General features: G+C 51.7%; 4 protein-coding genes across 4 annotated transcripts; 3 read left to right on the forward strand and 1 right to left on the reverse strand.

Moving 5' to 3' along the window:
• The first annotated feature begins 192 nt into the window (after window positions 1-192).
• On the forward strand, window positions 193-2,942 carry P174DRAFT_442465 (uncharacterized protein). Its single transcript, XM_024827580.1, has 4 exons — window positions 193-406; window positions 601-965; window positions 1,032-1,876; window positions 1,933-2,942. Exons 1-4 carry the CDS (start codon window positions 354-356, stop codon window positions 2,677-2,679), a joined length of 2,010 nt encoding a protein of 669 aa, XP_024681203.1. The 5' UTR covers window positions 193-353; the 3' UTR covers window positions 2,680-2,942.
• A 1,761-nt stretch (window positions 2,943-4,703) lies between these two features.
• On the reverse strand, window positions 4,704-6,072 carry gldB (putative glycerol dehydrogenase (GldB)). The gene is made up of 2 exons (XM_024831958.1): window positions 5,463-6,072; window positions 4,704-5,407 (listed from the first exon to the last, which is right to left on the reverse strand). Exons 1-2 carry the CDS (start codon window positions 5,868-5,870, stop codon window positions 4,838-4,840), a joined length of 978 nt encoding a protein of 325 aa, XP_024681204.1. The 5' UTR covers window positions 5,871-6,072; the 3' UTR covers window positions 4,704-4,837.
• Window positions 6,073-7,029: 957 nt separating this feature from the next.
• On the forward strand, window positions 7,030-9,004 carry P174DRAFT_442468 (phosphatidyl synthase; the record flags this gene model as incomplete). Its single annotated transcript, XM_024827581.1, has 2 exons — window positions 7,030-7,051; window positions 7,107-9,004. A coding segment is annotated over exon 2 (1,000 nt), but the record flags the coding sequence as incomplete, so codon positions are not given.
• A 2,249-nt stretch (window positions 9,005-11,253) lies between these two features.
• P174DRAFT_421660 (zinc-binding alcohol dehydrogenase family protein) lies at window positions 11,254-12,291 on the forward strand (the record flags this gene model as incomplete). The annotated part of the gene is made up of 1 exon (XM_024824968.1): window positions 11,254-12,291. The coding sequence occupies one exon, from the start codon at window positions 11,254-11,256 to the stop codon at window positions 12,289-12,291; it is 1,038 nt and encodes a 345-aa protein (XP_024681206.1).
• Window positions 12,292-13,223: the final 932 nt, after the last annotated feature.

The following is a 13,223-nucleotide window of genomic DNA, read 5'->3' on the forward strand; positions in this document are numbered from 1 at the left end:
GTCTCCAGGTGAGTTGTCCGTATGTAGCTCTCTACCTCGTAGTTTATCTGATAAAGTGTTGGCACAGCAACGGCCCGCCCACCGCCAATCAACACGTTGGTCCAGCTTAGTTTGCCCTGGCATTATTTGTTACCTTATTATTATGATTTCTTCATCTCGGCCTTGACGCGTATTTGTATTGCTTAGGATAGATGGTTTTCTTCTCTATCAGCGTCGCATTTATGCTCCAATTATTAAGCTTGTATCCTATTATTGCAGTATTCTAGAAGCTTGAACCTCTCTACCTTGCATTCCCCATCGACATACAGTTGAGCTCCGTCACGGCGTCACATTCCTCGGGGCTCCAAGCAGCCATGGCCACCAGTCATGATCCATCCCATCAGTCGGGCCCTCTGTCGCGAGCATGGTGAGTTGCTTCTTTTGTCCCGATTGACATTCCTGTAAATTATGATGGGTGCTTTGATCGGGGAAGCGTTGAAGAATTCCCCCTGCCCCTTTTCCCTCTCTTGCCATTACTCCCAGAGACCAAGGCACGATCGCTGATACGATCGCGACTGTGTGCGCCAACCGCGCGCGCTTTCGCTGGATTGAGTTTCATAGCCAGCTTCAGAGTCAGGACGAAAAGTTCAGTTTCACGCCCGTCAAGGCCGCCGCCGCCCCTCGTCTATGGGACCGAAAACCGTCGAACGCGTTCCTTGGGCGTTCGAAATCGCGCAAAGTCTGGAAACGCTTTCGTTCCTCCTTTAACAGCATGAAAGCGTTACAACGTCTCGTCGCTGCGTCGCACGAGGATGTCGATGAAGATCTCTTCGCCGAAATCAACTTGTCCAGGAATCTGGGGTTTGTCCGCGGTGTCAAGCGACGGTGCTTTGGGCTGAAGGATGAGAGTCAACCGGACAGTACTGTTCTACGGGGACGTTCGTTCCTTGAGACAAAATGGGAGTCGGAAGCGACGGGGAGAAGACGTATGCATGCTCGCTTGATATTTGGTTTAGCCAGGCGACTATGGGACACCCGCTGATGGACTACAGGGAAACTACCTACGAACCATGCCGACTTTATTGATCCCCAAGCGGAGCCGATGGATACGGATGAAGAGGAGGAGGCAGGTCACGCCGTGGCTGACGAGGATGAGCCACGGGACGCGGCCACGTCAATCGCGGAACAGGACACGGACGCATCTTTTGACTCGACCCCAGACACACCCACAGACTCGGTCCTTTTCTCAGCGAATCTCCACACGCTACATGGCAAATCCGTCAGTGCAGATGATTGCGCTGGAACCAGCTACGATTTCGAGATAAATGCCACCGGCGATGTCGCTCAACCTGACCCCGCACTTGATACCAGTGTAGCGAGTCTTCATACCGTAACCAATATTGCCCCAGATGCAGCCGTGGATACATATATGACGGATGATCGACAAGATCTGACAGTCCAGACCGCAGACTCCACAATCGCAGCAGAAGTCACATCGGAGCAGGGTCTAAGTGTGCAACAAGAGTCCACTCTGGTGCGTTCGGCACTACGCAGCTCGCTGGGTGGGGAGGATGCGGAGTTGCTCAATAACTTCTTATCCAAGGCCAAGGCAGCTCGCGCGGCCAAAGCCGCAGCTATGACTGTGCAGGATGTGGCCGCAGAGCAAGCCTGCCAGGACGTGAGTGACGTACCAACTCCACAGGCTCGACGGGCTCTCGAAGAGCTGGACGCCAATTCGCCCTCGCCATCGAAAGTTCAGCTGTCTCCAGGGAAAGCGTCTGATCCTGCAGATAGTCCTGATCGGGATGATCAATCACGGAAAAGGGTTGATGCCCGAGAGGACGAAAATCAAGCAGCCAGTCCAGTCCGTCGAAGTTCGAGGCACCGTGCTGCCAAAGTTCCCCCCAGACGGCTACGCCTACTCTTCGTACCCTGACTCTTCGTCGCGCAAAGGGGACGGAGTTCGTCTTCCTGCAGCGCACAGAAGCCCAGGAGCTTGCGCTGGCGACGCGTCGAAACACTCGTCACAACAAAGGGGATGCGGTCATGCCAAAATACGTGCTTCAGGCCTTGGCGGAACAATCGCAGAAGACCGGTCTCGATGTCGATCATGGCAAAGCTGCAGACCCTGCTCAGAAGCGCACAGGGGCCAAGAAATATGTGACATGGAACGAGGAGCGCCTGGTACAGTACCAAGGGGAGGACAACAGTAAGCTAGGGGAGCGGAAGCGCAATGACGCCGCTTTGAATCCGACGGTGAAGGGCACCGATAAGCAGAAGGCAGCCAGTAATCGCAGCACCCGGTCCCAGACAGCTAAGGCCGGTGGTGAGGAAGAAGTGGCTGCATCAACTACTGCACCTGCTACTGCAGCTCCCAAGGTGCGGCGTGTGCGGCGGTTAGGAGGGTCAAAGAGTAATCCCAGTCCTGTCGCGGCCACAGACACGAAGAAGGCGTCGCTTCTCCCGACTCTCAGCACTAGCAGCAATGTTGAGAAGCGCAAGAAATTGTTCCCCAAGCGGCCCAGCGCTGTTGCAACGGGTACTCCCGTTTCGAACAAGATACTACCTTGCGGCAGCAGCGACGATAGGAGCTCGTCCGACTCTACCAGCGGTAGCGCTCCGCGAATAAGATCCAAGAACATTCTCAAGGCACATGCTGGATCGACACCGATGCCGAGACGTATCCGTCCCCGCTCTTGATTGTGTCACTTTCAACTCTATTGTTATTTTCAATACTGACCCTCCTTTGGAGGTTGTACATAATCAGGCCCGCCAATCAGTTGATTACGGGATTTGCGAGACAAACGGACTGGCGAACCGGCGTTTTTGTATTTCTGTTGACTTGTCAGTGGGTAAGGCGTTATGTGTAAGAGACACACCTTGTATGAGTTCATTTGCAGTGGATTGTTGATCTGTTGATCTTCAACCCTGCTTTCATGTGAATATTACCGCCATCCCTTCGGTTTAGTTTCTGTGAAGGCCGTAACCAGCCAACCATATCAATTGTTGTCATGACTCGACCATCATCTTACAGTATTGTATAGATACTAGTGAAGAACTAGTCAACTACGTAGCTACCAACTGGGGAAACTTGGGGGTTGTGTTCATGAAGATCTCGGTTAGCCTCCGATAGTCCAGCGTAGTTCGTTTAGTGCGGGGAGAAGAGATGCGTCGCATCGTCATTTGTTGGATCATGTTTATCACCATTATCGTATAACTATGCCGAGCATTACCGACGATTGTCTCCCTAGATCCGAGTCTTAGCAAGAGAGGATGAGCTGTGAGGTCAGTCAGGTCAATAGCCATGCAAGTGGTGCCTAGTATAGAAGGCAGGTTGGCAGCAACTGAGCAAAGGTACGGTCAAACAAAGCTGACGGCCATGCTCTTGGCTGAATCTTGTCATTAATATCCGTATCAGCAATGCAATTGACTTTCGGTAATTAGATAATAGGCTGCTTATGAGGAAGGTTGCCCGCTGCAGACTGCAGATTGCATTCTTCTGATGCCTGCCCTGCAGCACTTGCCTATGTCGAGCGGGAGTATCAACATCAACATCAACGGTGAGCTAGCAGTAGGCATACTGCATCTACACCGCCTGGAAGGAGGGCGGGTCTCTCATCGTTCATTTTGATATAACAGACGTACCAATACTAAGACTTTCCTCTACAGAAAATCACTCAAGGGATGGGATCAACCAGTTACAGCAACCTGTGAGTACCTTAGTCTCAAGTACCTATGGTTCATTATCGACAGTTTGAGGATGGACAAATCATTGTTGGGCACCATGTGGATCCGTATGTTCCTGTTCATTAGAGGAAATGATAACCATAACCATATCCATATCCATATCCATATCAATTCCGTTGCTAACCTTCAAGGTGGGCTATGAGTAGGGAGTGTTTACCATTCAAGGAGGTGTACGGAGTAACTTAGATGACAGCCGTAGGAACAGCAAGGACCTCAGTGATCCACTTAGCCCAATCCTTAGCCCATAAACCTCGTACCGACGTCATGGTCTACTTCCGTCATTTCTCAACAGTTATCCTATTCTAGTCTACTTACTCCTAAGGGCTAGTGTACCTAGTGTACGGAGTAGGGCTACAGCACTTATTGCCATGTACTTAGGTATGTCTCAAGATCCACGGGCTAAACTCGGTCTTTCCCATTCGGGAAGCTCGGTGTTTAGGGCTTTTCCGTTTTTGCCCACCGGGCGTGGCTGAGTCCCGGGATTTTCCGATCTCATTACTCGAGGCTGGTGACTGGCGGTGCATTACCGCATTTGCGTAGACTACTACTCCGTAAAGTGTGTCGGACTCCCAATTAGCTGTCCACAGCAGTAAAATCTTAGGTAAATAAGGCTGTAGGTTGAACCCCTGACGAGCTTTCTTGGATATCCAAATTCGGCGAGGTGCGAAGGTTACAATGGAGACATGCGTCATACTGCGTGGCTAGTGCTGGCTTGGAGGACTGTCCTCCGTGTATTACATTTACAACGGCCCGGCCTCTTGATACTGCGTGCAGTTACATCGGGCGCTGCAGCCTGTAGGAAGCTCGGCATCTCATTGGAGTTACGGCTGCATTTTGAGTTGGAAGAGTTTTCAAGCAAATTTCGGGATGGATTTTGACAGGAGGTGCTATTGGTGGTTGGTGACACCTTGGCGCATTTTATGTTTCATTTATCTACTGCAGAGAGGTAGAAGCATACTTAGATGATACTAGTAGTCCGACCAAATGAATGAACCAGCTAATCCAGCTAGCTTTATTGGATTGTTTCAGATGTAGCTATGTACCGTGTCAACGATCATGATATTCGTCCCAACATTAAATGATTTTTTATGACCCGCATCAAGCGAACCAATTAAGCAGACATCTGCTTTGCCGTCTCCTCGGGCCACACATCGTAACCAAAAGTATCCTTCATGTTGACAAATCGGAAATGACGACCCTTGGCGACATTGTTGACCGCCTCATAGTCGGCATCCGACAGCTGGATGCTCTTGAAGTTGGACTCGATACGAGCCGGGTTCGAGCTCTTGGGCAGCACAACGTAGCCACGGCGCAGACCCCAGGCAATCAGCACCTGGGCCAGGGTGTTGCCGCCCTTCTTGGCGATCTCGTTCAGGGTCGGGTTCTCGCTGACACGCTCGCCAGTGGTGGGGACCTGGTTCTGGGAGCCCAATGGCGAGTAGGCCTCGGGCAGGATATCGTGCTTGAAGCAGTACTGGATGAGCTCCTCGTTGGGCAGGAAGGGGTGAATCTCGATCTGGTTGACGTGAGGCTTGACCTTGGCGAACTTGAGCAGCTGCTCGAGCCCTTCGATGGTCCAGTTCGAGACACCAATGGCCTTGGCCTTGCCGTCCTCGTAGAGCTTCTCCATTGCCCTCCATGTGGGCTCGGGGTTCTTGGTGAGGTCTTCCAGGATGACGTACTATTTGTTTGCAAGTCAGTAGAAGTTCAGACCGAGACTGTTTGAGTCAAATTACCTTTCCATCAGGGCCGATCTTGGGCTTCTCCTGCGTCTCCTTCTCCGCGGCAATGGGCCAGTGGACCAGGAAAAGGTCTATGTAGTCGACCTTGAGCTTCTTCAGGGAGTTCTCAAGCGACCAGATGACATCCTCGTAGCGATGCAGGTGGTTCCAGACCTTGGTGCAGATGAAGATATCCTCGCGCTTGACCGAGGGGTTCTCCTTGAGGAAGTCTTGGATAGCATCACCGACCTCGTCCTCGTTCTGGTAGAACCAGGCGCAATCCAAGTGTCTGTATCCGGTCTTGAGAGCACATGTGACAGCGTTGTAGGTCTCGCCTTTGGAACCCTCGCTGGCGAAGGTTCCGAAACCGACGGCGGGGATCTTAACGCCGTTGCTGAGAGTAAAAGTGACACCGGCCGACATTTTGCAGAGAGGTATAGGCGCAATTGAGGTAGTTGTGGTAGAAGTATTTGATGATAATGAAGAATGGAAAACTGATCCAAAGGAACAAGATGTTCAGGGGTATTGGAATGGATGACGGATGAGTGGGAGAGAGGATGAATTATTGGGCGGTTTTGAGGTGGAGGGGTAGCAATGCAACAAGAAGCAGCTTAGGTGGGGTTTCAGAAGACGAGCGAAGGCGGCAAGCTGGGATGACGCTGATGATGATGATTTTCTCCCCTGTGATTCTTATGATTCTTTTTTTTTTTTTGACTCTATAGAATCTTCTATCCTGAGTATCAATTCCTTTTTGCTGCAGCTTAAAGGAGATAAGCAACAAACATCCTTGACTGCATATCTTCTTCACTGCAACTGCCTCTCTTTTTTCTGCACTCAATTGCTGACGATATTTAACAATTACTGCAGCTACTCTGAATCCCCCCCAACATTTTGGGAATTATTTCCCTTTTTGCCCAAAGTTAATTCACCAATATTACTCTGTAACGCTGCGTCTCTTTCTTTTCTTCCCTCAGTGATGTGATGCCCCACCACGACACGCAGTCCCTCAGCAATGACATCATCCCTGCCTAGCTGCAACCAGCAAATCAAAAGGACGAAACGGCGCGAGCGTTTGACCCACCGCCGCCCGCTCGATCGTCATCGGCTCCATCGATCTCTGCTTATTCCATGGGTGGAAAACCGTGACCAGCCAATCAGTAGCAAGTATGTGTGGGTTCCTGTCCACTCAGCGTGCAGATTGGCCTCATGCTGGCTGAGAGGATCATTTCTTGGGCGGTTCGTCTGGTAAAGAAATTTCCACCTTAAGCCTTTACCAGCCAATGGATGAATGGGAACGTCAGTGATGCCACCTTCGGCCTCTCAGTCCCCGCCCCGCCCTATTTCCATGCTCTAATGAATAATTTCTTGATAAATGTTACAGGCCGTATCAAACAGGGTCTAAGAAGGTACCTGCTACCGTATAATGAAACAGAAATACCTCCCTTACGGAATGCGCAGTACATGGCAAATACCAAGACCCACGGCAATCCTGCCTGTCGGGGCTGAAAAGGGCTTAGCCAGCCCGACGCCGGCTCCGCTGTACCCGCTGGGCGTATCACTGTTTCCCTGGTACCGACCATTATTGGAAACAATTACAGCGTAAGGTAGTCCATCCCGCAATCATTATTGCTGCTACCATGATACCATCCCATTTCCCAGATACCTAAAACGATGATGACGATAATTCCTAGGAATGATGATACGCCTGGGTGGAGCCTGATTTTCTCATTATGCTACTGCGTTGGATAGAGCGAAAAGACAGTGATAGTGGGATGGTTGACCGCCACTGGTTCTGGTAAACCATGTTCTAGTTAATAAATACCTTGATCTCCTTCATTATCATCTTGACTTTTTCTTCATTCACCTGTTCTCTTCGTCCCTTATCTTCTCGGGAAGCCGTTTAGTGAATTTCTTCATACAACACTGATCCGGCCCGCCCTCCCATATAAGAGTGATATCATCTTCCATTCTCTTATCACCCACCTCATCTCCCTCCCTACGTTACTCTACCTTAACTCTACGTCTACATACTCTTTCAACTCTCATCTACCGTCACCATGCCTCGCTTCGATGATGCTGACTTTGGCGTCGAGCCCGCTCCTCCCGGTGCTCGTTCGCCCAGAGATGCCCGTGGCAGTACTTCTGGCTCTCTCCCCATCCCCAACGAGGCTGGCAACACTGTCGAGATCCCTGCCACCAGAAGCTCCATCAGTGATGCCGCTCAGTTCATGCACAACCTGAGCTTGTCTCCCTCGATGCGGGATCGTCGGGGTTCTCGCAACTCTTTCGGCACTTCCCTCCCCATCCCCAGATCCCCTCGTGTGTCTCGCCTGTCCTCTGTTCGCATGGCCGATGCCTCCTCTGTCTCTCGTGACCTCCTGGCCTCTCAAGTACAGGACATGTCCAAGGAGAAGGTCGCGGCCGCTAAGAACATGGCGTTCGCTTTCGACATCGACGGTGTCTTGGCTCACGGCAACCACGCCATCCCTGAAGCCAAGGAGGCCCTCAAGATGCTGAATGGCGACAACGAGTTGGGAATCAAGATCCCCTACATCCTTCTGACCAACGGTGGTGGCAAGACTGAAGCCGCCCGTTGCGAGCAGCTGTCCGAGATCCTGGAGGTGCCTATCTCGACCGACCAGTTCATCCAGTCTCATACTCCAATGCAGGCATTGTCCGAGTACTACGAGACCGTTCTCGTCCTGGGTGGTGAGGGTCAGAAGATCCGTGAGGTCGCTGAGAACTACGGCTTCAAGAACGTTGTTCACCCCAAGGATATCCTTGCTTGGGACCCTACCGTCTCTCCCTGGCGCACATTCACTGCCGAGGACCGCGCCGAGGCCAAGCCCCGCGACTTCTCCAAGATCAAGTTCGATGCCATTCTCGTCTTTGCCGACTCTCGCGACTACGCTACCGACATGCAGCTGATCATCGATCTGCTGCTGGCCGAGGACGGCAAGATGCTGACCCGCGCCAAGGACCCCGTCTCCTCCCGCATCCCCATCTACTTCTCCCAGGGTGACTTGCTTATGCCTACCGACCACAAGGGTCCCCCCGGTTGACTCAGGGTTGCTTCCGTATCGCCATCGAGGCGCAGTACAAGGCTCTGACCGGCGTCGACCTGGAGCGTGTTGTCTACGGCAAGCCCGAGCGCGCCACCTACACCTACGCCGACGAGGTGCTCAAGGCCTGGATGGAGCAGATCCACAACGAGAACCGCCTGCCCAAGAACATCTACATGATTGGTGACAACCCGCAGTCGGACATTGTCGGTGGTAACATGTACGGCTGGAACACCTGCCTGGTGCGCACCGGTGTCTTCCAGGGCGGCGAGAACGACGAGCACAACCCCGCCAACTTTGGTGTCTTCCCCAACGTGCTGGAGGCCGTCAAGGCTGCCGTCCGCAAGGAGCTTGGCCAGGAGTTCAAGTTCAAGTGGAACCCCAAGGTCAACCCTGTCACCCACGGTGATGGCTCTTCCGCTGTCGAATAAAAACATCGAACTTTCGCACTTGCACTACAAAACTTCGCTACGTGACAAATGATTTGAAAACAGGGAAAAAAGTGGCTGAAGAATGGGTTGAACTTTATTGTTCTGGGCGTCTGGTTTACTTGTCTGTTTCATTGATTTAACGGTCATCATCCTCATCATGTTGATCTAGACGATTTTGCATCTTTGGGTTTTATGGGCTAGGACTACTGATATCCATCGGCGCTTGTCTGGATGCCCGTCCGACAAGTCGACCACCGCTACAACTGGTTACAATTGATTTTTCTTTGCTTGCAAATAGACATCATCTTCAATTTGCGTCATGAATAGAGTTACTAGAGTCTTCTTTGAGTTCTTTGCATTATTGAAGTCATGCGGTCATCGTTGACGCCATACTGACGAGCGTATCTGTTCAACGAACTTTGTTCAATTAAGGTTAGGTTACCTGGAAAAAGGTAAACAAGTCAATTTTTCTCCGAGAGTCATCCTAATACGGAGGATTGTTGGTATCTAGCAACTGAGTGGCAAAAACAGCTCGGCAGCGTCCGAGTCATCTGTCAGGGACAACAAACAAATTATAAAAATAAGAACTTTCTAGACCGAGATCTATCGACACCTGCACAAGTACAGCAGGGTTGCGAGTTTGATACAATCATGAACCGGGTATTGCCTCCAACGTGCCAATGGCAAATGGCAATTGGGAATCGCAGGCGACAGTTTAATCATTAGCGTAGAGAGTTGACACCAATGCAGGCTAAATTAGACCGAAGCCACAACGCAAGCCCAGCCGGCTTCTATCCGGTCGGAATGGTGGCTTTTCGCTTGCAGGGATTTACTATCATTTATGATTATGATTATGATTTCTTGGTGTGTGGCGATCTCCTATGAAGTAGTATCTTGTTGGAACACGACCTGATATATGGACGGAGTGAGATTGAGTTGGCTGTCGGAAATATCACTGCATGTCGTAGAAAGTACATACAACAGGGGTATATATGGAGTAGGCTCGGCGTTCGTTCGGACAGTGAAGAATTGTCCACCAGGATGATACTCTGATGACTACGATACTACGGACATGAGCAAGGCATTTTGTTAGGACTCGACCAGCTGAAAGCCAGTTGTCAACCTCGATACGGAACGTCGGTGTCGCTTGTTGATACCAGGATGGGCGGAAGTCCATGCATGAGGTGGTCGGAGGGATTTCCCTGGGTGGTAGCCACGTCGTTGGTGATGCGTGGTCCGTCAAGTTGAATAGTATCACAGCGCTGTAAAGATCATATGTCCTGGTACTCCATACTTAGCTAGGGATCTGACTCCTGGCACAGCTATGGTACGGAAGTCCCTGGATAAGTGCATCGTCTCGTCCGCTTCGGCTCAGAGACAACCTTGCAGTCGCTTTATACCCTGGATACCGCGGATCAATGGACTACTCATCTAGTACATTGACCTTCTCGGCCCAAGAAAAATAGCTCAACCTGGTAAGGAAGAGATAGATTGAATGAACTAGCTTTGACTGGCCACCAGTCGCGCGAGTAGGAGTCGGTCAGATTCCCTACTACCTGGGCCTGTGGCTCTAATATATGACTGACTGCAAGCTGCTTACGGACTATACAGCATACAGAATGCTCCTTACGCCGTCAGCCATCTTGTCATAGACGCACGGGGACAGCCTCAGGTTGTATTGGCAACCCATAGTGAGAGAACCGATATTGAATTCACGGAGAGCTCTGCACGGCATGTGGACTCCATGTGCAGAGAACGTGTACAACTTCTCCGCGCGAGAGAAATTGACAATTGCGCCGGGTGCCAGAGCACTCTACATGGTTTGGTACAGTGACGTGAGACCAAGCTCCACTGGAGTCTGCTGGTAGCGTCTCGGAAGGCTTGTTCTGTTTAGTCTGATAACGGAGATGCACATTGATCTAGTGCCACCAGGATTATCAAGCCCGATAGATCGTTGGACAATGGGAAGACGAGAAGCGAAGCCATCAAATGAGTTATCTGATTGCGGAATGGCAATGTACCCCGGCCTTGTCCCTATTAGTCAGGTCCCAGAGTATCGCAACCGCCAAATGGTCACCATCGCAATGATCTCATGCTGACAACCTTTGCCTGTCAAGTTGCAGTCATCGGCTACGAGAGCAATATCGCCCGAAACGATGGTCATCCCACAGAACTTAAGGGACAGACATGCCCCATGCTCCGGACTCCGAGGCTCCTAGACTTCAGGCTTGAGATTCATCCAGTCAGGCCGACGCTGATCTCTTATCTGTTACAGTTTGTCGTGCCTTTACCCGCTTCTTGTCATCTCACAGAATGCACCCAACGAATACCGCCGCATGGCAGATTGCCGAAAAGGCCAAGCCTCTTGAGGTCAGGCCCGCCGCCTACACCCCTCCCAAGGAAAATGAGATTGTTATCAAGAATAGCGCCATCGGCCTAAACCCCGTCGACTGTCTTCGCCAGGAGCAGGGCGCCGCACTGTTCTCCTGGACCACCTATCCCACCATCATGGGCACCGACGTGGCCGGTGAGGTCGTCGAGGTGGGCTCCGGCGCCGCAGCGGCACGCTTCAAGCCTGGCGACCGCGTACTGGGACTCGGTAGCGAGCTCAAGGACAACAATCCCGCCGAGGGCGCTTTCCAACACTACACGGTCATCCCGGCGCAGGTAGCGTCCCCGATTCCCACGGACCTGTCGTACGAAAACGCCTCCGTCATTCCGCTGGGCATATCGACGGCGAGTTGTGGGCTGTTTCAGAAGGATTATCTGGCGCTGCGGTTACCCACGAGTCCGCGGGCTACGTCGAGCGGCCAGCTCGTACTAATTTGGAGCGGCTCGTCAAGCGTCGGCAGCAACGCTATCCAGCTAGCTGCGGCGGCGGGCTACGAGGTCGTCACCACCGCGTCGGCGAAGAATTTTGAGTACGTCAAATCTCTCGGTGCTAGCCACGTCTTTGATTACCGCAGTCCGACCCTCATCGAGGATATCAGTAAGGTCTACGACGGCAAAACCGGAGTTGGTGCGCTGGCCATCGGCACGGAGGCGGCAGGCCCTTGCTGCGAGATCCTTTCCAAGGTCAACTCGCGCAGGTTTGTGTCCTTGACCAATCCCCCAAGTGGTGCGTTGCCGGAGGGCATCGAGTCCAAGTTCGTGTTTGGAGCCGCTGTGAAGGATAATGAGGTTGGACCGGCCATCTTCGAGGCTTTCCTCCCCAAGGCGTTGGCAGCGGGTGAGTTCAAGTCTGCCCCGACTGCCGAGGTGGTGGGTAAGGGATTGGGATCGATCCAGGAGGGACTCGATCAGGTGAAGAAGGGTGCATCAGCCAAGAAGTATGTCATCAGTCTGCAGTAGAGCTCTTAGATTGTTAGATGTCCTTATTTGTGTCGTTCGACTCTTGTTCTGGAGTGCTGGTTTAATGATATACAACCCGTAACTTTTGCGTCAGGTGTTGGGTCAGGTCGCACAGAAGACCTCGGATGTTTCTAGGTCAGCACGGATTCAATAGTTGCAGTTGCTACTCCGTACTGCGCGCAGTTCTAGATTATTCCTCGTGAGTGGTCCTGCAGTCTGCCGGTAATTCCTATGGAAGCTCGAGACCATTCAAGGTCGCAGCTCAGGTAGATGCAGGTAGGCTCTTTCTCCCTAAAGTATATTCGATCATATTGATCATGATGTTATTGATGTTTTAGAGATCGAATGAGGTTCTCTGATATGGATTAACTCTGCATATCGACCGGTGTTTCTCCTTCATCTGGAAATGAGACTTGGGGGCGTCCTGTCCTTGCGATTTCCAGTGTGCACATTAGTTGCAGTCAGTCAGACATAATCGTAGACTGAGGTCATACGTTCCGGGAATTCTCGACTGGACTCTCCTTCGTTAGGCGCCAGTAGCAATGAACCCCTTTCTGTTAGCAAGATCCGCAAGAGGCGAGGTATTGCCATGCCATCCCTGCTGAAATAGTGACTAGTTAGCCAGGCGATTGCACTAGGTGTACATCATTGAATGAGCACCCCTCAGTAGATGCGGTGTGTATCGCACAGCGGACTGATCCAGGAATCAAGGGGTCCCGGCCAAGAATGAAGGGGTCTAGGCAAGTGAACTCCGTGCTCCTTAGGTATATGGGCATAGACAAGGAATAGCGGACGGAGTAGATAGTTCGAGTCTTGGCTGGATGATCCTCCTTGGCATTTTCTTCCCTGAGCGGACAGAGAGGCAATGTTGACCCCGAAGGGATGGTTGATGCGGTCTAGACATGCATGGTGAATGCACTTGACGATCAGCA

This window comes from Aspergillus novofumigatus, assembly GCF_002847465.1.
Source record: "Aspergillus novofumigatus IBT 16806 chromosome Unknown P174scaffold_5, whole genome shotgun sequence".
Taxonomy (NCBI): Eukaryota; Fungi; Ascomycota; class Eurotiomycetes; order Eurotiales; family Aspergillaceae; genus Aspergillus; species Aspergillus novofumigatus.

Coding starts and splice junctions, on each gene's coding strand:
- P174DRAFT_442465 (XM_024827580.1), top strand. CDS start 354: ATGGCCACCAGTCATGATCCATCCCATCAGTCGGGCCCTCTGTCGCGA. Junction 407..600: donor GGCCCTCTGTCGCGAGCATG/GTGAGTTGCTTC, acceptor TGAGTTTCATAG/CCAGCTTCAGAGTCAGGACG. Junction 966..1,031: donor GGAAGCGACGGGGAGAAGAC/GTATGCATGCTC, acceptor GATGGACTACAG/GGAAACTACCTACGAACCAT.
- gldB (XM_024831958.1), bottom strand. CDS start 5,870: ATGTCGGCCGGTGTCACTTTTACTCTCAGCAACGGCGTTAAGATCCCC. Junction 5,408..5,462: donor AGATCGGCCCTGATGGAAAG/GTAATTTGACTC, acceptor GCAAACAAATAG/TACGTCATCCTGGAAGACCT.